Here is a 25,193-nt window from a genome sequence, read left to right as displayed (position 1 = left end):
GTCAGGTCAGGTCAGGTCAACCGGTAGGGGTTGTGACGGGTATTCGTAATACGTATCCACCGCCTCGGACAGCTTCGTAACATGTAACGAAGGCACCAAAACTACTTCGTAAATGTTCAAATGGTTGCTAAATTCGAATTCAGCTCCAAAAACTAGCCTAGAACATGTAAAACTCGAAAAAGTGAACCGAGGTCACCCGAGGTCACCAAAGGTCAATGACCTGACCTGACCTTCAGGTGACCTTGACACCCACCCTAATGCATGGGAGCAACATCAAATCACATGTTTGAACGTTTGAAACCACGAAAAGCTTGCAAACGCGCGGCTGATGCGAGCCGACATGCGCCGAACCGCGATTTCGGCCAAACATGGTCACAGAAAAGAGGTCACAGGTCAAAGGTCATTGGGGTCAGGGTCATGAAATTTTCAGGGTAGGTGTAAAATTGATCAATGCGAGGGTACTGAAAGTTTCGTCGCGATCGGCCGCTTTTTACGCGAGTTATTCGCGAAAAACCTTAGGGGGGGTTGCATCAACCCCCCCTGTGCCGGCGAGGGTTAAAATGTACAACCTCCGATAAGAAGCAGTGAATGTAGGACAATATGAACAAACAGGTCTCAAGTGTTCGCATTAGTGATCAAGCACTGTCTAGGAGGCAGAACTTGGCAGAAAGGTTGAACATTGGCCGTTACGAGATACCACGTAGGGTACCTAATTGACTCAGTTAAGCATAAAACGTTGACAAAAAGACGTATATTGAGGCACAGAGCAGCATATTTTAATAAATCCAACCGGTTTAAATCCAACCGATGTTATTCTACACCAGAGCATGAACAGTAATATCAATAAAACGTTGATTGCTGATGTCAGGTCTAAGTCCTGTTCGTCTGACTCTGGGTCGGTTTGTCATTCCTACTTTCGCAAAAGAATTCGCAAGGGAACGATTTTGGTAAAATTACATTTGTCACGTGCAGTCGCGTCAAACGATGTACGTTTTGTTTGTAAATGATTGGGCTGGACGTTGCCTCAGGGCAACATCAGGTTAAAGTTCGTCACATCTAGTGATATCAATTACGGAAAATCGGAATACCGATACCAAGCCAAATATCAACCAAAACCAAGGGAAAATTCCGAAACCAAAACAACTTGGGAAACTGAGGGAAATACCAACTTTTTACCGATTTCTTAGCCTCTTATACATTAGTGAGGGCTTATGATACCAACAAAATACCAAACACATTAGGATTGAAATACCAAATACCAAGTTGGTATCGGCTTGGTATCGGTATACCAAAAAGTTGGTATCCGATTGACGTCTCTAGTCACATCAGAGGGTTACTTTAATTTCGTGTTACATTTTATTGTTTATTCTAGTTTCCTCCAAGCCTGCCGACTCACTTAACTCAATTTGTTTTGGGGTTATTAACGAAAACCCGCGATGACATCAAATGACTGCAATAGTATCTTGCAGAAAACCACTCGAGGTCCCAATAAAAAACTGGACCTGAGAACTTTCCTGGAAGCTAGTACCTACCGTTTGACAAAATTTGAAAACCTATGTGAAATCGAATGAAATGTGGTCTATGAATTAGTTCATTTTAAGCGTAACATAAGCGGTTTCGGAATTACCCCCATTTGTTTATATATGTCGTAGGCATCGGCTGAAATCCGGCATTTCATGAAATGTCTAGGCATTACGTGGAATGCCGGCAAAGACTGAAATCTTCGTAGAAGTACTCGCGTTGCAGCGAATGCCTGAAAAATTTAGGCATTTCATGGAATGCCAGGCGGAGACCAGGCAGTCTCTGAAATATGGTCGAAATCAACTGAACACACTCGTTGCCTAGGCATTACATAGAATGCCCAAGTGACGACCGGCACTTTCTGTAACGATTACCGCAGATGTGCGCAGGGCTGCGGACTTGATGGATTTTCGGCGACTCCGACCCCGACTCCGGCTTTCAAAAACCAACTCCGACTCCGACTCCGGGCAGAACTTTTGAATCCGACCAACTTTAACTCCAGCTCCTTCCTTGCAGCTTTGCAAGATCTGCGGAGTCGATAGATTTTCGGTTTGTCCAGCTCCGGTTCCGAAAATCGACTCCGGGCTCTGACTCCGGTCATAGCTGTCGACTCCGACCGACTCCGACTCCGACTGCGCAGCCCTGGATGTGCGAGTTCCCGCGCCTTTTGCTTATTCAAGTCTCATCGGTGCAGGGACGGATCCAATGGGGGGGGGGGTCACATGGGTCATGCCGCCCTTGGGGCCTGGGGGCAGTATAGGCCTGCCAGGGTGCCAGGGGCACCACCGGCCTAACAGGGGAACCGCAGGCCTAGCAGGGACACCACGGGCCTGCCAGGGGCACTACAGGCTTGTTAGGGGCACCACAGGCCTGTCAGGAGCACCATCGGCCTAGCAAGAGCACCAGAAGTCTGTCAGGGGCACCACAGACCTGCCAAGGGCACCAGAGGCCTGCCAGGGGCACCACCGGTCTCGCAAGGGCACCACCGGCCTCGCAGGGGCACATTGGGCCTGTCAGGGGCACCACGTGCCTGTCTGGGGCACCGCAGTCCTGTCAGGGCCCAGGGGCACCAGCGGCCTAGCAGGAACACCACAGGCCCGCCAGGGGCACCACAGGCCCGCCAGGGGCACCACAGGCCTAGCAAGGGCACCACGAGCCTGTCAGGGGCACCACGAGCCTGTCAGGGGCACCGCAGTCCTTCCAGGGGCACCATAGGTCTGTCAGAGGCACCAGAGGCCTAGCAGGGGCACCACAGGCCTGCCAGGGGCATCTTGGACCTGTCAGGGGCACCACGTGCCTGTATGGGACACTTCAGGCTTGTCAGGGGCGCCACAGTCCTGTCAGGGGCACCACAAACCTGTCAGGGGCACCTGCGGCCTAGCAGGGGCACCACGTGCCCGCCAGGGGCAGCACAGGCCTGCCAGGGCCCAGGGGCAGACACTGACCAAAACAAAAAATAAAATAAAATAAAACTTAAATAGGGCACCACCAAAATTAAGTGGCCGAAATCCGTTGAGTTTTAGTTTTGGGTATAGGTAGGGCACCAGTTTCATTCATGACCCTTCCCTTGGAGTTTTCCTGGATCCGCCCTTGCATCGGTGGAACGGGATTGATGGTGTGTGATATTGAATATTGAACTCCGTGGCGAGATGGCGGGTTCAAATCCCGTCCGGGCAAGTTTATTTCTACAGGGTGTCCCAGAAGTCCTGAAGCTTTTTGATTTTTGTCGTGTGACCGTGCTATGCCACCGAATCCGACAAATGATGCCTCAAACGATAGAGAATGAACTAACGTTTTGTATTTTCATACATATAGCATCACGTCAGTCAGGTGGCCGCCGTGGTAGGTCACTCAAGAACGAGCGTGAGATAGCACGTCATTCGCCGCCTCCATGTTCTCTCGATTTGCGATGCACCGTTATCGCCATGCCAGTTTCTTGTCAGCTTCAGAGTCTTATTCCCTGAAGCGGACCATGAAGCAACGTATTGCATCCCCGTGGGTGCGCTAGGAACATATTGATTTACCTCTTGGGACTGCTTTCACGCATCCATTTTGACTGCTCGAGCGCTAGAAAGCGACCCATTTCCTTCCTTTGATTTGTCGCGGCATCATGGAGCTCAGACGAACGTGAACTTGGCGAAAATCACATGCATCAGAAACTTTGATTCATATATATTTTAAAAGAACAAGTTTAATTTAATTGTTATGCGTACACGTGCGAATAACACGTGACCGAAATCGCTTCAAGACTTCTGGGACACCCTGTACTAATTCAAACAATCTAACCTAACCTAGCCTACCATATAACCTAAAGCCTGCTTTCGCCTACGTAACGTATTAAACCTAACCTAACGTGTTATGTGAAAAGTAGATAAGTTGGGCTAGATTAGGGTTGGGTTGGGTTAGAAGGTGTTTGTTAGGTTTGGTACCTAGCCAGCACCAAACAGCTCGCACATCTGCGGTAACCGTTCCAGAAAGTGCCGGTCGTCACTTGGGCATTTCATGTAATGCCTAGGCAATGATTGTACTCGGCTTATTTCGATCATATTTCAGCGACTGCCGGGCCTCCGCCTGGCACTCCATAACATGCCGAAAATTTTCAGGCATTCGCCGTAACGCGCGTATTTCTACGAAGATTTTAGTCTTTGTCGGCATTCCACGTAATGCCTAGGCATTTCATGAAATGCCGCGATTTCACCCGATGCCTACGACATATATACCTATCTATACCCACTCGTAGCCCGCGCCCCGTTGGGCTATGGCAAACCCTACCACCCTCATAGGCGGCGGAACGGGGAGGGCACCGGGGCACCGTGCCCCCTTTGATTCTGGCATTTTAACATTAGCCCTATGGGCGTTGCATGGAAAGAATGGGACCAAAAGTCGGCAGTGCCCCCCCCCCTTAATTGAAGGTATTCCGCCGCTACTGACCACCCTATGGGGGGGGGGGGTGCGTTTCGGACCCCGTAAGGTCTCGGAAAGTTACCGACCGATTTTAAAAATTCAAACGGCATTCGATAGCGCCAGCAAGGACCTACCTTGCGACCAAGTTTCGTTGACCTAGATGCAACCGATGACGTCACAGGTCAGGTCAAATGTCGCATTTTTCACCGATTACTTCTAAGGAATGTGTTATAACATCGAATTAAAGGCATGCTATCGAAAATCATCAATGCAGCGTTGGTCGCCTAATACATCTGCTGCTTAGCAGGTCACTGATGCCAGGTCAGGTCACATAGTTCAGGTAAAAAGGGTCACAATAGCCGTTTTCACGACGGCCATCTGGTACACATTTGGTGCACGTCTGGTACAGATTAGGTGCAGATTTGGTCAAATCAGGTTCAGTGTGTCTCTTAGCAGCTATCAGCTAGGTATATGTTACACTAATCGCTTATATGCCTGCTTTGTCATATGTATTATCAGAGAGCATCATCGATTAAAACACTGAAATAAATTCATTAAATGAAGGTATTTGCTGAAAAAGAAATTAGGTGCAGATTTGGTCAAATCAGGTGCATTCATAGGATAGCCCGTCGTGAAAACGGCTAATATGGACCCACTATACTAGAGTTGTGTGATGCATGTTTTATGGTCAATATTACATTTCAATTTCAATGGTCTGGGTAAGGCAATCATTAAGGCCGGTTTAGGATCCGTTCTGATGGAGGTCAAGTCATGGTCACGTCCAAAAAGGTCAACTTTCAAAGTTGATATTTTGCGTAAAAAATGTGTTTTTTTTCATACAGCTCATCACGGGGAATCCAACGGTGGACGGTGGTCTTCGTTTTACTCTGCGTGGTCTAAAACGGCTTAGTACTAAGTTTGAAAATTTTATGTCATTTATTTTGAGTACTTTGTTGCCCTATAACTTCGCCAAAAACCGAGCTATCGAGGTCAAATTTGGCATGTTAACAGTGCAGACCAATACTTTTAAGACATGTGTTCCGGTTTATTAAAATGTTGGGAAGTTTTTAGTTTTTTGGGTATTATATCCAAAATCTTTTTTTCCGTTTTAGGGGTTAAAATCAAAAGCTTTCAAAATCTGAGATGGCGGCTTTTGTAGCCCCGTTAATTTCACACCTTTCTAATTTTGAAATTTTTATCTCTTCCTAAAACTGTAGGCGTGACAGCTCTTCCCGCAAAACCTTTTTTTGTCGAAAATGACAGCACATGACGTCACCCTGACGTCATTTGCGGTCAATCTGTCACAAGCTCTCGGAATTTTTAACTCAAGATGTAAAGTTGATGCCCGGAGGGGTCCTGAAAGTTTCGTGGCGATATCTGCTATACTTTGAGAGCTATCGACTGAAAGCCGTTTCTGCCCCCCCCCCCCCCGCTCCCCAACGGGGCGCGGGATAGGCAACTGGCAAGTCCAATAACCTTCCTGATCTCTGGTGACTGCTACCAAACAAAACGTGGAAAATACCAGCCGCAAATATTCGGGATATTGATACTCTTCGAAAGTAGTATTTGCCTAAGAAGATCTCCCGCAACTAATAGAGCGTTTTAAAGTTGCGATTTGCTTGGACCGTGCAGAAAATTACGTATCGGAACCCATTAAAGATTGATAAACTGACATGACCTGAAAATGCGTATTGCTCTGTAAGATCCGTCTAGAACCATAGGTCAAGTATGCCAAATGTTGGCTATTCAACTTAAATGCGTTTTTAACAATAGCGAACATTCGTCAATAATGGCACCCCTATGTACACATTGGAAGGGTAAATGGCTCTTTTCGGTCAAATGCTGAAATGAGCAGACGGCATACTTAGCATCGCACAACCAAATACTTCAGGAAGCCAGAGACAATGTCCCGCTTCGCAAAAAAAAAAAAAAAAAAATGGTAAGCGTGTTGGCTCTTGCAAGGCAAGCCTGTTTCCCGTGATCCATCACCATGCGGCGCTTTTTGTTGCAACTGATACTCATCTATTCAAAAAGATGAGAATATATCACTTATCTTGGTGGTCGCACTTCACAGATTTTTCACTTTGAGCAATCCAGCAGAACGAAATTGTCGTTCTTATGGCGATGCATTACTTCGTTCGCCCTGTTTTTATAGTATGAGGTATATATGCAATGCAACGCAAAGCCTCTTTCCGACTCATACAATGCTGATAAATACAGGTGTATATTCTCAAGTTTATTCACAATGCAAGGGATGTCACTTGTCAGGTGAAAGTTCAATTTGACTTTGGCAGAATATGACATTCTGTACATTGTGCACAGAATACCAAGAAGCCACGATTCATAAACGCGAAGAACAGGCGGCAAAGGCGAGTTTAATGGCCGTAGCCATAGCTGACGGGAGCGTAGCCGTAGCTGTGGCTGGCGTATCCGTAGCTGCGGGGAGCGTATCCGTATCCGTGGCTACGGGCAGCGTATCCGTGACCGTAGCTGGCGTAGCCCAGAGAACGGCGGTGACGGTGTCCGGCGTAGCCATGGCTCAGGCCGTGTCCGTAGCTGCTGTATCCGTAAGAACGGGGAGCGTATCCGTAGCTAGGGGCAGCGTATCCGTATCCAGCGTGTCCGTAGCCCAGAGAACGGCGATAACGGTATCCGGAGTATCCGTGGCTCAGACCGTGTCCGTATCCACGGTGGTATCCACCGTATCCACCGTATCCGTATCCAGGGTGGGAGGCAGAGACGCACGCCACCAGGGCAGCCAGCATCAGCAGCTGAAAATGGAAACGAACCATATCAGTTTAGTGATTGAAATGACGCCTTACCCAACATCATTGGGCAGTGGGCACAAAAGGAAATGACACACTCCACATATGTTAAAGCATATTAATATTGATAGCAAAACGTCGATACAGTTTTTATGCATTTATTTTATATATTTATGAACATATTTATGCATGTTTGTGTAAAAATGACAGCAATAACGTTTGTTCGCTTTTTTGCCAAGTCCTTGGCAAAAAAAACAAACGCCCGTTATGCTGTTATTTTTACACAGGCATGCATTGAATAGAACCTGCTGCCCAAATTTACACATTTTGGACTGAATATAGGTATTTATGCAAATGTATGACTAGTTATGAATATTTATATTGCTTGTACCCATCAATTTTTAGCTAGTCAAAGGTGTGCTTACCGCAAGCTTGGCGTTCATCTCTGCGGTTGGTTGTTGCTCCGTCTGCTGGGAGAGTAGATCAGTGAGTGTGTGTCGGCTGTGCGCCTGCTGCTCCTTATATACGGGACAGGGGCGTCGGCTCTGACCTTGTCCGGTGCCGCGAGGGCCTTGACTTTGAGCATGCACCTTTCCGGAGAGAGGAATCACATTCACAGCGTCGGGAATATTTTGTGAGATCTGAAGTTGCCCTTTTGTAAAGGCCATGCTGCTCCATCCAGAGGTTTAAATCTCGCCGGCCGAGGGGGACGCGTGCCGCCCCCTCATAGGTTTTTTTTCGCGATAGCTCCAAACACGCTGGCGCTAGAGAGCTGAATCTTGGCATACGTGATCTTTGATTCAAGCCAAATCTTCTGACACCAACCGATTTTTCGGGTCAGGTCAGGTCACTGACCTGTGACGTCATAAGTGAACCTCTGCACGGTCTACAGATGTCGCAATTTCGCAACGCTCTCACTGCCAGGGGAGCTTTCACAGGGAAATAAAACTGGCGAGACCTAGTATCCATTAGGAGTCTCACAACTTGTATATCTCGGATTTTTCCTAAAGGTCATATGTGGTCAGGTCATTTTCGTGACCTCACCATTATAAGTCAATGGAGAAAAATGAAAACTGCTATTCTGGCGCCAGGAACGATCTCCAACTATCTCAAGCACACACAATCGTAATTTCATGTACTCCTTGCAAGGTCCCATGCGTCACTTTTGCAATTTTGACCTTACGTGACGTCATTTATGACGTCATTAGGGTTATATTAGTTTTTCATCAATAACTTCCGATCAAATTGAGCTAGCGATTCGGGATAGCCACCACTGGACTCTGGAAGACCTGCCGAATCGAATGAAATGCGACATGACCTCCTTCGACCAATTTCGTGACCTTGGGGCGCTGACCTGACCGTGACCCGAGGTCAACACCCTAAGTTGACCTCGACCCAACAAAAAGTATATCAATCGACGCACCTGAGCAAGGCGAACACGATGCTGCCACAATCGCGGCTCTGCGACTGTTTTTTTTTTTGAAGTTATTCACCAAAAACGGAATCGTACTTTGGGGCACTTGACCTGACCTCAGAGGTCACCGGTTGACCTAGGACCTGAAAAATCGGATACCAATCGCTCCGTCTTGTAACGGCGCACATGTTCGTTTTTCCGCGACGCGCTAGCTGGTTACCTGGATCATAGATCTCTGTACACCGGTAACCAGAGATCTATGCCTGAATGCTGGTTCACTTGTCGAATCTTTTTGAGATAGGTACTTCAGTACCAAATGAGCATCCTTTTCATTCTTTTCGCACCTATGACGTCTTCAAATGTGGCCCACATATCAAGCCCACATATAAAATGTAGCCCACATATAAGAACATCAAGAACGGTTTAGGTAACTTCCTGGTGGAGTTCAGGTCAATAATTGCTAAAAATTGAGCTTCGAAATTTGATGTCATCAATTTTTAACAGGTTTTTCGCTAAAACTTGGCCAAAAAGAGGCATCGATCTAAAATTCGGTATGTGAATAGAAGTCGGCAAGGGCTTTGACATATATCCCGGATTTTTGTAAATTGAAAACCTTTTTGGATCTTTTGCTATTATTTTTGAAAAATGGGGTCAAAATTCAAGCAATTCAAAATTTCGAGATAGCAGTTCAGTAGCCCTGGTAGTTCTTTTTCTTACACGTTTTTCTGTATCTTCAAAGCTAGAGGCCTGCCAGTTGTATCCGCGAAACCTTCTTTTAGGTCGAAAACGCGGAATATGACGCGTCATTTGCGGCCAACTTATCCTAGCCTTAGTAGACATTTTTGGTCACAATGTGTAAAATTGATGCCCGAGAGGGTACTGAAAGTTTGGTGACGATCGGCGCAGCGGTTCTGGAGATACATCGAAAAGTCTAGGGGGACCCGTGCTGTGCTGGGGGCGTTTTTACGCCCCCTTTGGTACACCTGTTCCCACTTACCACTTACCACATCCTTTCCGCACATGTTGTGAAAATTTCAGCCCCGGTCATTCAAGGTCAGGTCACCAGGTCCACGTCAAGTGACCTTACCTCAGAAAAAGTTCGAAGGCCCGCTGTTGCTACACCCCCTGAGCGATCACTTTGAAACATTCAGTGCATGATAAGTGTATGTATGTATAAAGTATCTGTACATCTCGGATTTTTTTTTTTTACATCTGTGACCTAAGTTCAGGTCAATTTTGTGACTTCTCCATTATAGTCAATGGGAGAAAACTCAAATGCGCCTCTTTTGGACGAATGTCGTTCTAAACCCTAGCAAACATAGGTTCATAGGTAAAGATGACACTGAATCGGAAAATTGGACTTTTGAGTTGTGACCCCTCTGTGTGCCCCTGAGGTCATCTCAGGTCATTTAAGGTGTTCAGCAGTTTTTGACTATAGCTTTTGACAGAGATATGCTAGAACGGTGAAAACACGTTAGATGTGTTCATCTTATCGATACGGATCGACTGATATGCAACATCACTCTTTCCGGTCAGGTCATGACCTTTAAGGCTCATTCGATACGTTTTGACGAGGGGAACACGCTGCTGGCAAAAGTATTCTCGTAGCTCTCCTGAACAAAAAGTTATTACCAAAAATATTTTTTTTTCCTAGAAAAGGCGCTATTTTTATGGTTTTTGCCCTCTGTAGGCTAAACCGTTGATCTAAGGTCAAATCTGAGGACGAGACAGCGAAAGAGCGTTAACAGAGCTATCGAATGCGCTTTCACGCGGCGCGGTAGGTTCTTGATTGGTTCCCGACTTAGCCGTCGAGTATTTCAAAATTGTTGAAATCGACAAATTTTGACCTTTGATGACCTCTGGTGACCTGACCGTTGACCTGACCTAAAGAATTACTGTTTGTTGTTATGCTTGTTTTGTTTGTTTTTTCTTTCTCATTTTGGACGCTCTTTCGATTGCTGCTTATCGCGTGTCGCTATGTGGCCCAGGAGCCGAGTTAGACGTGGGCGTGAACCCTCCCCCCCGCTCTCCTTTATGTTATAATACGTATCTATTCAGAAAGATAAAATATTTCGCTTCGCACTTGAGATATTTTTCAGTTTGACCGACTGAGGCTGAACGGAAATGTCGCTGGTGCCACAGTGATGCATGTCTTAGCACACTTTCTTTTTTTTAGTAGATCGACACCAAGCCTTTCACCGACTCATCTAATAAATGCAGGTGCATATATGTTCTGAAGTTTATTCACAATGCAACGGATGTCACGTGAAAGCTCAATTCGACTTTCTGCAGCCATTCTGTACATTGTGCACAGAATAACAAGTGGCAACGATTCATAAACACAAAGAACAAGCGGCAAAAGCAAATTTAATGGCCGTAGCCATAGCTGACGGGAGCGTAGCCGTAGCTGTGGCTGGCGTATCCGTAGCTGCGGGGAGCGTATCCGTATCCGTGGCTACGGGCAGCGTATCCGTGACCGTAGCTGGCGTAGCCCAGAGAACGGCGGTGACGGTGTCCGGCGTAGCCATGGCTCAGGCCGTGTCCGTAGCTGCTGTATCCGTAAGAACGGGGAGCGTATCCGTAGCTAGGGGCAGCGTATCCGTATCCAGCGTGTCCGTAGCCCAGAGAACGGCGATAACGGTATCCGGAGTATCCGTGGCTCAGACCGTGTCCGTATCCACGGTGGTATCCACCGTATCCTCCGTATCCGTATCCAGGGTGGGAGGCAGAGACGCACGCCACCAGGGCAGCCAGCATCAGCAGCTGAAAATGGAAACGAACCATATCAGTTAAGTGATTGAAATGACACCTTACCCATCATCATTGGGCACAAAAAGAGATTACACACTCCACGTATGCTAAAACATACTAACATTTATATTAAAACGTGGATACAGTTTTTATGCACCTATTTTATATATTTATGAATATATTTAGGCATGCATATGATTTGTGTAAAAATGACAGACAAGCGTTTGTTTGCTTTTTTGCCAAGAACTTGGCATTGATGAGAACCTGCTGCCCAAATTTACACATTTTAGACTTAATATGCTAATGCATATATGTATAATTATTTATGAATATTTGTATTGCTTGTATCAACTTTTAGCTAGTCAGAGGTATGCTTACCGCAAGCTTGGCGTTCATCTCTGCGGTTGGTTGTTGCTCCGTCTGCTGGGAGAGTGGACCAGTGAGTGTGTGTCGGCTGTGCGCCTGCTGCACCTTATATACGGGACAGGGGCGTCGGCTCTGACCTTGCCCGGTGCCGCGAGGCCTTGACTTTGGGGCTGCACCTTTCCGGATATAGGGATCACATTTACAGCGTCGGGAATATCCTGTGGGGACAAAGGCTGTCCCTACCTAAAGATGTTATTGCAGGATGTTGCATCCAGGGGTTCGAAGTCGCGGTAATTTTGCACCGATTCCAATTCCAATTCCAGGTCCTTGGTCGGCTGTCTCCGAATCCGACTCCGGTTCAGTTTACTACCATTTGACATTATCTTATAACCATGGCCGGCATAAAGATGGTGGAGAGGGACATAAGTTCGCCTCTACATAGCTCCGACTTTTTTAGCGACCAATATTTGGCTACACGGATGCCAAGATATCAGGGTTTAATCATGTCTGGAACTTACGACATCTTAAAATGTACAACCTCCGATAAGAAGCAGTGAATGTAGGACAATATGAACAAACAGGTCTCAAGTGTTCGCATTAGTGATCAAGCACTGTCTAGGAGGCAGAACTTGGCAGAAAGGTTGAACATTGGCCGTTACGAGATACCACGTAGGGTACCTAATTGACTCAGTTAAGCATAAAACGTTGACAAAAAGACGTATATTAAGGCACAGAGCAGCATATTTTTAATAAATCCAACCGGTTTAAATCCAACCGATGTTATTCTACACCAGAGCATGAACAGTAATATCAATAAAACGTTGATTGCTGATGTCAGGTCTAAGTCCTGTTCGTCTGACTCTGGGTCGGTTTGTCATTCCTATACTTTCGCAAAAGAATTCGCAAGGGAACGATTTTGGTAAAATTACATTTGTCACGTGCAGTCGCGTCAAACGACGTACGTTTTGTTTGTAAATGATTGGGCTGGACGTTGCCTCAGGGCAACATCAGGTTAAAGTTCGTCACATCTAGTGATGTCAATTACGGAAAATCGAAATACCGATCCAAACCAAATACCAACCAAAACCAAGGGAAAATACCGAAACCAAACCAACTTGGGAAACTGAGGGAAATACCAACTTTTTACCGATTTCTTAGCCTCTTATACATTAGTGACGGCTTATGATACCAACAAAATACCAAACACATTAGGATTGAAATACCAAATACCAAGTTGGTATCGGCTTGGTATCGGTATACCAAAAAGTTGGTATCCGATTGACGTCTCTAGTCACATCAGAGGGTTACTTTAATTTCGTGTTACATTTTATTGTTTATTCTAGTTTCCTCCAAGCCTGCCGACTCACTTAACTCAATTTGTTTTGGGGTCATTAACGAAAACCTGCGATGACATCAAATGACTGCAATGGTATCTTGCAGAAAACCACTCGAGGTCCCAATAAAAAACTGGACCTGAGAACTTTCCTGGAAGCTAGTACCTACCGTTTGACAAAATTTGAAAACCTATGTGAAATCGAATGAAATGTGGTCTATGAATTAGTTCATTTTAAGCGTAACATAAGCGGTTTCGGAATTACCCCCATTAGTTTATATATGTCGTAGGCATCGGCTGAAATCCGGCATTTCATGAAATGTCTAGGCATTACGTGGAATGCCGGCAAAGACTGAAATCTTCGTAGAAGTACTCGCGTTGCAGCGAATGCCTGAAAAATTTAGGCATTTCATGGAACGCCAGGCGGAGACCAGGCAGTCCCTGAAATATGGTCGAAATCAACTGAACACACTCGTTGCCTAGGCATTATTTAGAATGCCCAAGTGACGACCGGCACTTTCTGTAACGATTACCGCAGATGTGCGCAGGGCTGCGGACTTGATGGATTTTCGGCGACTCCGACCCCGACTCCGGCTTTCAAAAACCAACTCCGACTCCGACTCCGGGCGGAACTTTTGAATCCTACCAACTTTAATTCCAGCTCCTTCCTTGCAGCTTTGCAAGATCTGCGGAGTCGATAGATTTTCGGTTTGTCCAGCTCCGGTTCCGAAAATCGACTCCGGGCTCTGACTCCGGTCATAGCTGTCGACTCCGACCGACTCCTACTCCGACTGCGCAGTGCGCAGCCCTGGATGTGCGAGTTCCCGCGCCTTTTGCTTATTCAAGTCTCATCGGTGCAGGGACGGATCCAATGGGGGGGGGGGTCACATGGGTCATGCCCCCCTTGGGGCCTGGGGGCAGTATAGGCCTGCCAGGGTGCCAGGGGCACCACCGGCCTAACAGGGGAACCACAGGCCTAGCAGGGACACCACGGGCCTGCCAGGGGCACTACATGCTTGTTAGGGGCACCACAGGCCTGTCAGGAGCACCATCGGCCTAGCAAGAGCACCAGAAGTCTGCCAGGGGCACCATAGACCTGCCAGGGGCACCAGAGGCCTGCCAGGGGCACCACCGGTCTCGCAGGGGCACCACCGGCCTCGCAGGGGCACCACCGGCCTCGCAGGGGCACCTTGGGCCTGTCAGGGGCACCACGTGCCTGTCTGGGGCACCGCAGTCCTGTCAGGGCCCAGGGGCACCAGCGGCCTAGCAGGAACACCACAGGCCCGCCAGGGGCACCACAGGCCTGCCAGGGGCACCACAGGCCTAGCAAGGGCACCACGAGCCTGTCAGGGGTACCACGAGCCTGTCAGGGGCACCGCAGTCCTTCCAGGGGCACCATAGGTCTGTCAGAGTCACCAGAGGCCTAGCAGGGGCACCACAGGCCTGCCAGGGGCATCTTGGACCTGTCAGGGGCACCACGTGCCTGTCTGGGACACTTCAGGCTTGTCAGGGGCACCACAGTCCTGTCAGGGCCCAGGGACACCACAGGTCTGCCAGGGACACTACCGGCCTCGCAGGGGCGGCGCCATAGGCCTGTCAGGGGCACCATGGACCTGTCGTTGGCACTTCAGGCTTGTCACGGGCACCACAGTCCTTCCAGGGGCACCACAAACCTGTCAGGGGCACCTGCGGCCTAGCAGGGGCACCACGTGCCCGCCAGGGGCAGCACAGGCCTGCCAGGGCCCAGGGACAGACACTGACCAAAACAAAAAATAAAATAAAATAAAACTTAAATAGGGCACCACCAAAATTAAGTGGCCGAAATCCGTTGAGTTTTAGTTTTGGGTATAGGTAGGGCACCAGTTTCGTTCATGACCCTTCCCTTGGAGTTTTCCTGGATCCGCCCTTGCATCGGTGGAACGGGATTGATGGTGTGTGATATTGAATATTGAACTCCGTGGCGAGATGGCGGGTTCAAATCCCGTCCGGGCAAGTTTATTTCTACAGGGTGTCCCAGAAGTCCTGAAGCTTTTTGATTTTTGTCGTGTGACCGTGCTATGCCACCGAATCTGACAAATGATACCACAAACGATAGAGAATGAACTAAGGTTTTGTATTTTCATACATATAGCATCACGTCAGTCAGGTGGCCGCCGTGGTAGGTCACTCAAGAACGAGCGCGAGATAGCACGTCATTCGCCGCCTCCATGTTCTCTCGATTTGCGATGCACCGTTATCGCCATGCCAGTTTCTTGTCAGCTTCAGAGTCTTAATCCCTGAAGCGGACCATGAAGCAACGTATTGCATCCCCGTGGGTGCGCTAGGAACATATTGATTTACCTCTTGGGACTGTTTTCACGCATCCATTTTGACTGCTCGAGCGCTAGAAAGCAACCCATTTCCTTCCTTTGATTCGTCGCGGCATCATGGAGCTCAGACGAACGTCAACTTGGCGAAAATCACATGCATCAGAAACTTTGATTCATATATATTTTAAAAGAACAAGTTTAATTTAATTGTTATGCGTACACGTGCGAATAACGTGACCGAAATCGCTTCAAGACTTCTGGGACACCCTGTACTAATTCAAACAATCTAACCTAACCTAGCCTACCATATAACCTAAAGCCTGCTTTCGCCTACGTAACGTATTAAACCTAACCTAACGTGTTATGTGAAAAGTAGATAAGTTGGGCTAGATTAGGGTTGGGTTGGGTTAGGAGGTGTTTGTTAGGTTTGGTACCTAGCCAGCACCAAACAGCTCGCATATCTGCGGTAACCGTTCCAGAAAGTGCCGGTTGTCACTTGGGCATTTCATGTAATGCCTAGGCAATGATTGTACTCGGCTTATTTCGATCATATTTCAGCGACTGCCGGGCCTCCGCCTGGCACTTCATGACATGCCGAAAATTTTCGGGCATTCGCCGTAACGCGCGTATTTCTACGAAGATTTTAGTCTTTGTCGGCATTCCACGTCATGCCTAGGCATTTCATGAAATGCCGCGATTTCACCCGATGCCTACGACATATATACCTATCTATACCCACTCGTAGCCCGCGCCCCGTTGGGCTATGGCAAACCCTACCACCCTCATAGGCGGCGGAACGGGGAGGGCACCGGGGCACCGTGCCCCCCTTTGATTCTGGCATTTTAACATTAGCCCTATGGGCGTTGCATGGAAAGAATGGGACCAAAAGTCGGCAGTGCCCCCCCCCCTTAATTGAAGGTATTCCGCCGCTACTGACCACCCTATGGGGGGGGGGGTGCGTTTCGGACCCCGTAAGGTCTCGGAAAGTCCCGACCGATTTTAAAAATTCAAACGGCATTCGATAGCGCCAGCAAGGACCTACCTTGTGACCAAGTTTCGTTGACCTAGATGCAACCGATGACGTCACAGGTCAGGTCAAATGTCGCATTTTTCACCGATTACTTCTAAGGAATGTGTTATAACATCGAATTAAAGGCATGCTATCGAAAATCATCAATGCAGCGTTGGTCGCCTAATACATCTGCTGCTTAGCAGGTCACTGATGCCAGGTCAGGTCACATAGTTCAGGTAAAAAGGGTCACAATAGCCGTTTTCACGACGGCCATCTGGTACACATTTGGTGCACGTCTGGTACAGATTAGGTGCAGATTTGGTCAAATCAGGTTCAGTGTGTCTCTTAGCAGCTATCAGCTAGGTATATGTTACACTAATCGCTTATATGCCTGCTTTGTCATATTATCAGAGAGCATCATCGATTAAAACACTGAAATAAATTCATTAAATGAAGGTATTTGCTGTAAAAGAAATTAGGTGCAGATTTGGTCAAATCAGGTGCATTCGTAGGATAGCCCGTCGTGAAAACGGCTAATATGGACCCACTATACTAGAGTTGTGTGATGCATGTTTTATGGTCAATATTACATTTCAATTTCAATGGTCTGGGTAAGGCAATCATTAAGGCCGGTTTAGGATCCGTTCTGATGGAGGTCAAGTCATGGTCAGGTCCAAAAAGGTCAAATTTCAAAGTTGATATTTTGCGTAAAAAATGTGTTTTTTTCATACAGCTCATCACGGGGAATCCAACGGTGGACGGTGGTCTTCGTTTTACTCTGCGTGGTCTAAAACGGCTTAGTACTAAGTTTGAAAATTTTATGTCATTTATTTTGAGTACTTTGTTTCCCTATAACTTCGCCAAAAACCGAGCTATCGAGGTCAAATTTGGCATGTTAAAGGAAATAGTTCACTTTCACGAAATTATTTTTTTTGCAATGGATTTATGATTTTTTATGTTCAAAATGATCAGCAAAGAAAATAAAACCTATTTATAACAAAAGATTATTTTCTATATTTTGATATAGGAAGAACTTTTCAGTTTCTGTAAGGCACAGGCGATCCAGTATGAAAAGAGCATGGGTCCCGAAAATTCTTCAGAAACTAGAGAAATTATTGCGGCCACCGGCATTTGGGCGATCTGCTGCTGCTGAATGTCCTTATTGATCAGTACGAGAATTTCTCTAGAGTTCTCGTAGATAATTTCTCTAGTTTCTGAAGAATTTTCGGTACCCATGCTCTTTTCATACTGGATGCGAATATATGCAAGGCACACATCGACACCTTTTTCGGGACGAGAAATAGAATATCTTTGCCTAGGGTGATCGTTGGGCTGTAAAAGCTCCTGATTTATGCTCGTCTCAGCCCAGGCTACGGAACTGCTATTCCAGTTCAAAACCCATGTTAAAAAGTGAACTATTTCCTTTAACAGTGCAGACCAATACTTTTAAGACATGTGTTCCGGTTTATTAAAATGTTGGGAAGTTTTTAGTTTTTTGGGTATTATATCCAAAATCGTTTTTTTCGATTTAGGGGTTTAAATCAAAAGCTTTCAAAATCTGAGATGGCCGCTTTTGTAGCCCCGTTAATTTCACACCTTTCTAATTTTGAAATTTTTATCTCTTCCTAAAACTGTAGGCGTGACAGCTCTTCCCGCAAAACCTTTTTTTGTCGAAAATGACAGTACATGACGTCACCCTGACGTCATTTGCGGTCAATCTGTCACAAGCTCTCGGAATTTTTAACTCAAGATGTAAAGTTGATGCCCGGAGGGGTCCTGAAAGTTTCGTGGCGATATCTGCTATACTTTGAGAGCTATCGACTGAAAGCCGTTTCTGCCCCCCCCCCTCCGCTCCCCAACGGGGCGCGGGATAGGCAACTGGCAAGTCCAATAACCTTCCTGATCTCTGGTGACTGCTACCAAACAAAACGTGGAAAATACCAGCCGCAAATATTCGGGATATTGATACTCTTCGAAAGTAGTATTTGCCTAAGAAGATCTCCCGCAACTAATAGAGCGTTTTTAAGTTGCAGTTTGTTTGGACCGTGCAGAAAATTACGTATTGGAACCCATTAAAGATTGATAAACTGACCTGACCTGAAAATGCGTATTGCTCTGTAAGATCCGTCTAGAACCATAGGTCAAGTATGCCAAATGTTGGCTATTCAACTTAAATGCGTTTTTAACAATAGCGAACATTCGTCAATAATGGCACCCCTATGTACACATTGGAAGGGTAAATGGCTCTTTTCGGTCAAATGCTGAAATGAGCAGACGGCATACTTAGCATCGCACAACCAAATACTTCAGGAAGCCAGAGACAATGTCCCGCTTCGCAAAAAAAAAAATGGTAAGCGTGTTGGTTGGCTCTTGCAAGGCAAGCCTGTTTCCCGTGATCCATCACCATGCGGCGCTTTTTGTTGCAACTGATACTCATCTATTCAAAAAGATGAGAATATATCACTTATCTTGGTGGTCGCACTTCACAGATTTTTCATTTTGAGCAATCCAGCAGAACGAAATTGTCGTTCTTATGGCGATGCATTACTTCGTTCGCCCTGTATTTATAGTATGAGGTATATATGCAATGCAACGCAAAGCCTCTTTCCGACTCATACAATGCTGATAAATACAGGTGTATATTCTCAAGTTTATTCACAATGCAAGGGATGTCACTTGTCAGGTGAAAGTTCAATTTGACTTTGGCAGAATATGACATTCTGTACATTGTGCACAGAATACCAAGAAGCAACGATTCATAAACGCGAAGAACAGGCGGCAAAGGCGAGTTTAATGGCCGTAGCCATAGCTGACGGGAGCGTAGCCGTAGCTGTGGCTGGCGTATCCGTAGCTGCGGGGAGCGTATCCGTATCCGTGGCTACGGGCAGCGTATCCGTGACCGTAGCTGGCGTAGCCCAGAGAACGGCGGTGACGGTGTCCGGCGTAGCCATGGCTCAGGCCGTGTCCGTAGCTGCTGTATCCGTAAGAACGGGGAGCGTATCCGTAGCTAGGGGCAGCGTATCCGTATCCAGCGTGTCCGTAGCCCAGAGAACGGCGATAACGGTATCCGGAGTATCCGTGGCTTAGACCGTGTCCGTATCCACCGTATCCGTATCCAGGGTGGGAGGCAGAGACGCACGCCACCAGGGCAGCCAGCATCAGCAGCTGAAAATGGAAACGAACCATATCACACTGTAAAAAAAAACTTACAAGCCCCTCGTAGAGGAATTCTCAGCGCAAAAATAACATTGCAGGAGCGTGTAAATTTGGCTAATTTTAGGCTAGTTGCCGAGTAACAAGCTTGTTCGACAAGGCTGTGCCTCGTATGCATACGACCACCGTGCTCCACCTAGTTTGACAACACGCACGTAAATAGCGTGGGTAGTGCGTCTACTAGGTGTCATAATAGCCCCTGCCTGGTAAGGTAACTAGCCACTGCCTACTAATCCATACCCAGTAATTGTACTAGCCCCCAAGGCTAGTAGTGGTACTAGCTCAAGGCCAGTAGTGGCACTAGTTAACTAGTACCACTACTGGCCTTCGGGGTCGAGGCACTGGGTCGACGGAATTCCGTCGACGGAATTCCGTCAACCAGTGCCCCCGACTCTCGACCGCCACCCGCAAGTAAACAGACTGAGTAGCGCTGCAGCACATTTATTCGGGCACGAGAACGAGAACGAGAACAATAACAACGCCAGGACAATAACTATAACTTTAACAACAACAACAACAACAACAACAACAACAACAACAACTAACTGAATAATTTGCAATCAGGTTTCTTAAATAACCACCATCAAACATTTGTGATTTTTCATTAGCTCTGCACCGGCGGCAGTCGCGGGGTGAAGGTAGGCCAGGACATATGTACATGGCCCCATTCTTTACCAGAGAAGTCTGTAATGGGTGAAAAAAACGAATATCAACATTATTATTATCATAAGGCATAACAATCTGGAAAATGATTAAATTAAAGTTGAAGAAAGTGATATATTCCTGCCACAAGCTAGCTTAAGTCCCAAACATATAGCTATTCTGACTTGGATAGACGATAACGGCGCACTTCTGCCAACGACGGGCAACACTATGCGATACTATACATCTTCTAAGAAGCTCAACAACATAATAACTTTTGTTTACAAATGGACAACCTTTTTGTTGAGCACACAGCAAATGATACAAGATGCCTCACCTTCAATCAAGCCAAAGAGCAGTTGGGCAGACACACACAGTAATGGCGACGCAACACAAAATGGACGCCGGCTCCCGGATGCGGGGGGGGGGGACTCCTTCTGAAAGCAGCCACAGACTCCTAGGTTGTAACATGCGACGAGGATAGCTATGAGGCACATCCTCATAGCCATCCGAAGCCGCTGACCACGCAAGCTTACCAGCACGTTTACCAGCTGCAGGCGTTCGTGACAACAAGCAGGGTTGCACGCAAGGTTATCCGTTTAGTAGGTGCCAGTCGGGGCCTCGTCAGCTGAGCTAATAGCAAAATGACCTAATTGAGGGACACGCCAAAAACTGGCCGAGAACAAGCCAACGGCGGATAACACTGTGAGGCTGTGCGTAGTTCATTAACACTGCGCAAAATTAGGTTCCTGAACATGCTCTCGCTCGTAGGCATTTGTTCCACAAAGGGCATTGTTAACGTGCATGGCTCTGACTACTAATGTCCATATATGTTGTAACGAGGTGCAAGGGAGGCACTCGTAAAAAATGCCTAATTTCAAAATTAGCTAGTGAATTTTTTTACAGTGCAGTTTAGTGATTGAAATGACGCCTTACCCAACATCATTGGGCAGTGGGCACAAAAGGAAATGACACACTCCACATATGTTAAAGCATATTAATATTGATAGCAAAACGTCGATACAGTTTTTATGCATTTATTTTATATATTTATGAACATATTTATGCATGTTTGTGTAAAAACGACAGCAATAACGTTTGTTCGCTTTTTTGCCAAGTCCTTGGCAAAAAAAAAAACAAACGCCCGTTATGCTGTTATTTTTACACAGGCATGCATTGAATAGAACCTGCTGCCCAAATTTACACATTTTGGACTGAATATAGGTATTTATGCAAATGTATGACTAGTTATGAATATTTATATTGCTTGTACCCATCAATTTTTAGCTAGTCAAAGGTGTGCTTACCGCAAGCTTGGCGTTCATCTCTGCGGTTGGTTGTTGCTCCGTCTGCTGGGAGAATAGACCAGGGAGTGTGTGTCGGTTGTGCGCCTGCTGCTCCTTATATACGGGACAGGGGCGTCGGCTCTGACCTCGCCTGGTGCCGCGAGGGCCTTGACTTTGAGCATGCACCTTCCCGGTAGACGGAGGTGGGTACTCATTCACAGCACCTCGCGATCTGGTGGGCGAGTGGAGACAAAACCTTGTGCGAGGCTCTGGTGATCAAACCACGGGCTTGAATTTCCGTCTGGCTCTTACTTTGGTCTGCAACATTGCAACATATTTGAATTTGTAATGCCTCTATTGTGTGCATTACGTTAAAAACTTTAAAGTCATTCTCAAGTTTGTTCCTAACTGAAGCGACAAGTGGATGCGAAAAGGTGCTGTTCCGCTGTTCCATTTTCAGCCTTTCCCACTCACGATTACACCGAACACACATACGTCAATATACGAGCGTATATTGACTGTTGACGTATGTTGTCAAAAGTCAATAGCCATCCCGCTGTTCGGTCTCGTTTACATCCACCAGTCATGACCCAACAGCCATTGTGCTGTCCTCCGCTACATGACCCGACCCGACCCGACGCTCCCTGTGCTCTGCCAGGTCTCAGCAGAGTGCGGAGTGCAGTCGCGCTGACCCGACACGGTCTATGCCACCCTGCCCGCAGGCGCCCCGGCTCTCTCACGGCAGTGAGCTGCCGTTCGTGTTCGGGGCGCCGCTCGTCTACCGACTGGGCTACTTCAGCGGCCCGTGGACGGATGAGCAGCGAGCCCTCTCTGAGACACTGATGGCCTTCTGGACCAACTTCGCCAAGTCTGGGTACGCAGCATCTGAAACGCATCTGAGCGGCATCTCAAAATAACGCGATTCAACAGCTGCGTTTTGGAATAAGCAATTAACAAGTTTTGAAAAAAAGTTTCTATCCGTTGTCGTTTAGGCTATTCGCGAACGCAATCTCACGAGGTAAAAGTGTAGTCATATAGGCTAGCGCAGAACTTAGTTATACATTAACCTGACTGGTGATTTGTATTCAGGGACCCCAATAAGCCAAAGGATGTATACGTGAAAGGCGGTGGAGACGACCGGCATAGGAAGATCATCTGGAGCCCCTACGAACAAATGTACAAAAAATACATGGCGCTCGGTAAGTCTATAAAAATCGTTACTGCAACAAATGTTCTGGTCAGAGAAGCCAAACTGTCATTTGGAACGGATATAAAATTGAAAAGTCGTGCCGAGGAACCCAGCTGCTGGTGATTTGTGGCGGCACTAAGCTCTAACTGGTGGCCATTTGTCTAACCCACAGTCAATGTAGTCAGTCATTTGGGAAAGTTGAACGTTCTGTCTCTGAAGTGCTACTAAAACTCAAATGCCTATATTCAAAACGGACAATACATTGCTGTTATGGAAGGAATCGCTAAAATCTAAGTCATATCAGCCTTTGCCGGAGTGAACAAATTTGTTTCCTTATTTGTGCCAGCTGGAAGGAGAAGCTGGTCTTTTTGTTAGAGGGACAGAGTTTTGTGGGGTAAAAATGCTAACCGGTGACCAGTGTCTTCTATGCGAATAGCCGAACAGGATCCATGCAGCGTGTGTATGGCCTATAGATTCGGTATTGCCTTTTTTATTTATGATCCTGCTTATTAGCACATACCTAGCACACATTGAGTCATATACGAGGTATAAACAAGCTCTGACCTCCGAAACTTAGATAAAATACGAGTAGCGCCCGATCTAATCACATTTTCAAAGAGAAGCCATCTCCGGCGCTCTCAGCTCGCTGCTGACGGTGTCCGTCTGTGCGCTGGTGTTTCAGGTCGGTCCCCGCGCGTCCTGTCGCACTACCGGTCCCAGAGCGTGGCGCTGTGGCTGCGACTGGTGCCCGAGATCCATCGGCGCGGCACCACCGGCCTGCCGGGCGCCGCGCACCACCAGTTCGACGAGGCCGGGCCGCCGCCGCTGTACGCCGGCCCGGTGCGCTCTGTGCCGGCCACCTGGCGCCCCCTGCCGCCGGCCGTCACCACCGCCGCCAGCGACACCAACGCCAGCGCCGTGCTCGACGGCAGCCTGGGTGGCGGCGGCGGACCCACTGAGGGCGCGCCGCCGGCCGCCGCCGGGCCCGGCCCCGGCGCCGGCACCTTCTCCGCCTACAGCACGGCGCTCAGCGTCACCGTGGCCATCGGCTGCTCGCTGCTCGTCCTCAACATCCTCATCCTGGCCGGCGTCTACTACCAGCGCGAAAAGGGACGCGCCGAGTCGCGCAAACGCTCAGAGAACGGCCCGGTGTGCGGCGGCACGTTCCACGCGGTCAGCTCGGCCGGCGGAGAGCGGCACTCGCTGAAGCTGGAGGCCGGCGGGCCGGTGCGGTCCAGCGGCCGGTCGTCGATGCAGGCGGCCCTGCCGCCAGCCGAGTTCGCCGACCTGCCGCCGCCGGCCGTGCTGGACGGCGTGTGCTCGCGCTCTGTGCCGCGGCCGCCGCCGCCGCCCCGCGGACACAGTCGGCCGCCCGACGAGGCGCCCATGCTCGAGCGGCACATGATGGTGGCAGCCACCCTGCCGCGTAACGTGTCGCGGGGCGCGCTGCGCTCGAGCGGCGGCTCCAGCAGCCGCTGCAGCTCTCAGGAGCAGCTCTCAGAACTGCGCGTGTAGTGATCGGTCTGGTGGAGACAGAGGGGCGGTGTTCGACCGGACAGAGGCGGGGCGGTGTCAGAGGTCAGGGAGCGGTGACAGAGGTCAGGGCGCAGTGTCGAATGGGCACAACGGTGTGGTCTGGATGTGAGATGTTTATTTGGCGAGCCGAACTGACTTGCGCTAGCAGTTCCATGCGCCCGTGCGGCGCCCCACCCACCGGCGGGGGGCGTGACCGGGGCAGCGGCGCTCAGTCCGGGCCCGCACTGCTCCCAGCCGCTCATACGTGTCATAGGGTACTTGGTCATAACGAATGTGTGTTCGATTCAACTCTGACAATAAGAAAAGTAATGTTGTTATGAGTGTCAATGCCATTTTATAGGTGCCAAGACCAATATGTACTTCGTAGTAAACTATACGCTCAGAAAGCGTTAGTGTTTGTTACTGTTATATGTGGTCGCTATGTCTATCAAACGAGTGGCCAATTTTTACAAATGTGATAATAGATGCGTATGCTAATCGCAGAAGAATATACGTTACTCGAGTGAAATTATTTTGTTTGACTCACAAAAACAGCTGCCAAACGTTGTTCCTCAAAAGAGCACTGTGCTAACTGCTATTTTATCAAAAAGTATTGTTGACCAAAGGTTAGAGGTCAGGTAAAGAACTCCGAGCTGGGGCTTAAGTTTTTTTCCAAGTTATTTTTGACAGAAAAAAATGGTTCTAGAGCTGAGACAGTAATATCAACGTTTTTTTGTGTGTGTGTGTGAAGACCAGTCGAATGACATATATTCTTTTTAGAAACGAGCACGTGTTATGTTGACCAAATGTGACCTCCAATGAGACCCCCGAGCTGGGGTTTAGATTTTTTCAAATTATTTTCGACAAAAAATGGCTCTAGAGCTGAGACAGTAAGTAAAACGCCTTTTGGGCGAAGAACGAGCGAGCGAGATAGTGAGCCCTGCACGTGCGAAAGGGCGAGAGGGTACTTCCA

General features: G+C 47.8%; 3 protein-coding genes across 4 annotated transcripts in view; 1 reads left to right on the top strand and 2 right to left on the bottom strand.

Moving 5' to 3' along the window:
* The window catches only part of LOC122377437 (neuroligin-2-like), an 80,415-nt gene extending 55,666 nt beyond the window's left edge, over positions 1–24,749 (top strand). For both annotated transcript variants that reach the window (XM_043357468.1, XM_043357469.1), the window contains exons 5-7: positions 22,239–22,390; positions 22,606–22,715; positions 23,388–24,749. In XM_043357468.1, coding sequence (XP_043213403.1) covers positions 22,239–22,390; positions 22,606–22,715; positions 23,388–24,220 — 1,095 coding nt within the window. In that variant the 3' untranslated portion in view covers positions 24,221–24,749. The remainder of the gene's footprint in view (positions 1–22,238; positions 22,391–22,605; positions 22,716–23,387) is intronic.
* On the bottom strand, positions 6,649–7,783 carry LOC122377438 (prisilkin-39-like). Its single transcript, XM_043357470.1, has 2 exons — positions 7,616–7,783; positions 6,649–7,196 (listed from the first exon to the last, which is right to left on the bottom strand). Exons 1-2 carry the CDS (start codon positions 7,631–7,633, stop codon positions 6,801–6,803), a joined length of 414 nt encoding a protein of 137 aa, XP_043213405.1. The 5' UTR covers positions 7,634–7,783; the 3' UTR covers positions 6,649–6,800.
* On the bottom strand, positions 10,830–11,878 carry LOC122377439 (prisilkin-39-like). Its single transcript, XM_043357471.1, has 2 exons — positions 11,734–11,878; positions 10,830–11,367 (listed from the first exon to the last, which is right to left on the bottom strand). The coding sequence occupies exons 1-2, from the start codon at positions 11,749–11,751 to the stop codon at positions 10,972–10,974; spliced, it is 414 nt and encodes a 137-aa protein (XP_043213406.1). The 5' UTR covers positions 11,752–11,878; the 3' UTR covers positions 10,830–10,971.
* Positions 24,750–25,193: the final 444 nt, after the last annotated feature.

The sequence above is a fragment of the Amphibalanus amphitrite genome, unplaced genomic scaffold (assembly GCF_019059575.1).
Source record: "Amphibalanus amphitrite isolate SeventyFive unplaced genomic scaffold, NRLGWU_Aamphi_draft 000044F_arrow, whole genome shotgun sequence".
Taxonomy (NCBI): Eukaryota; Metazoa; Arthropoda; class Thecostraca; order Balanomorpha; family Balanidae; genus Amphibalanus; species Amphibalanus amphitrite.
Note: the sequence above shows the minus strand (reverse complement) of the source record. Positions and strands in the feature narration are given on the sequence as shown.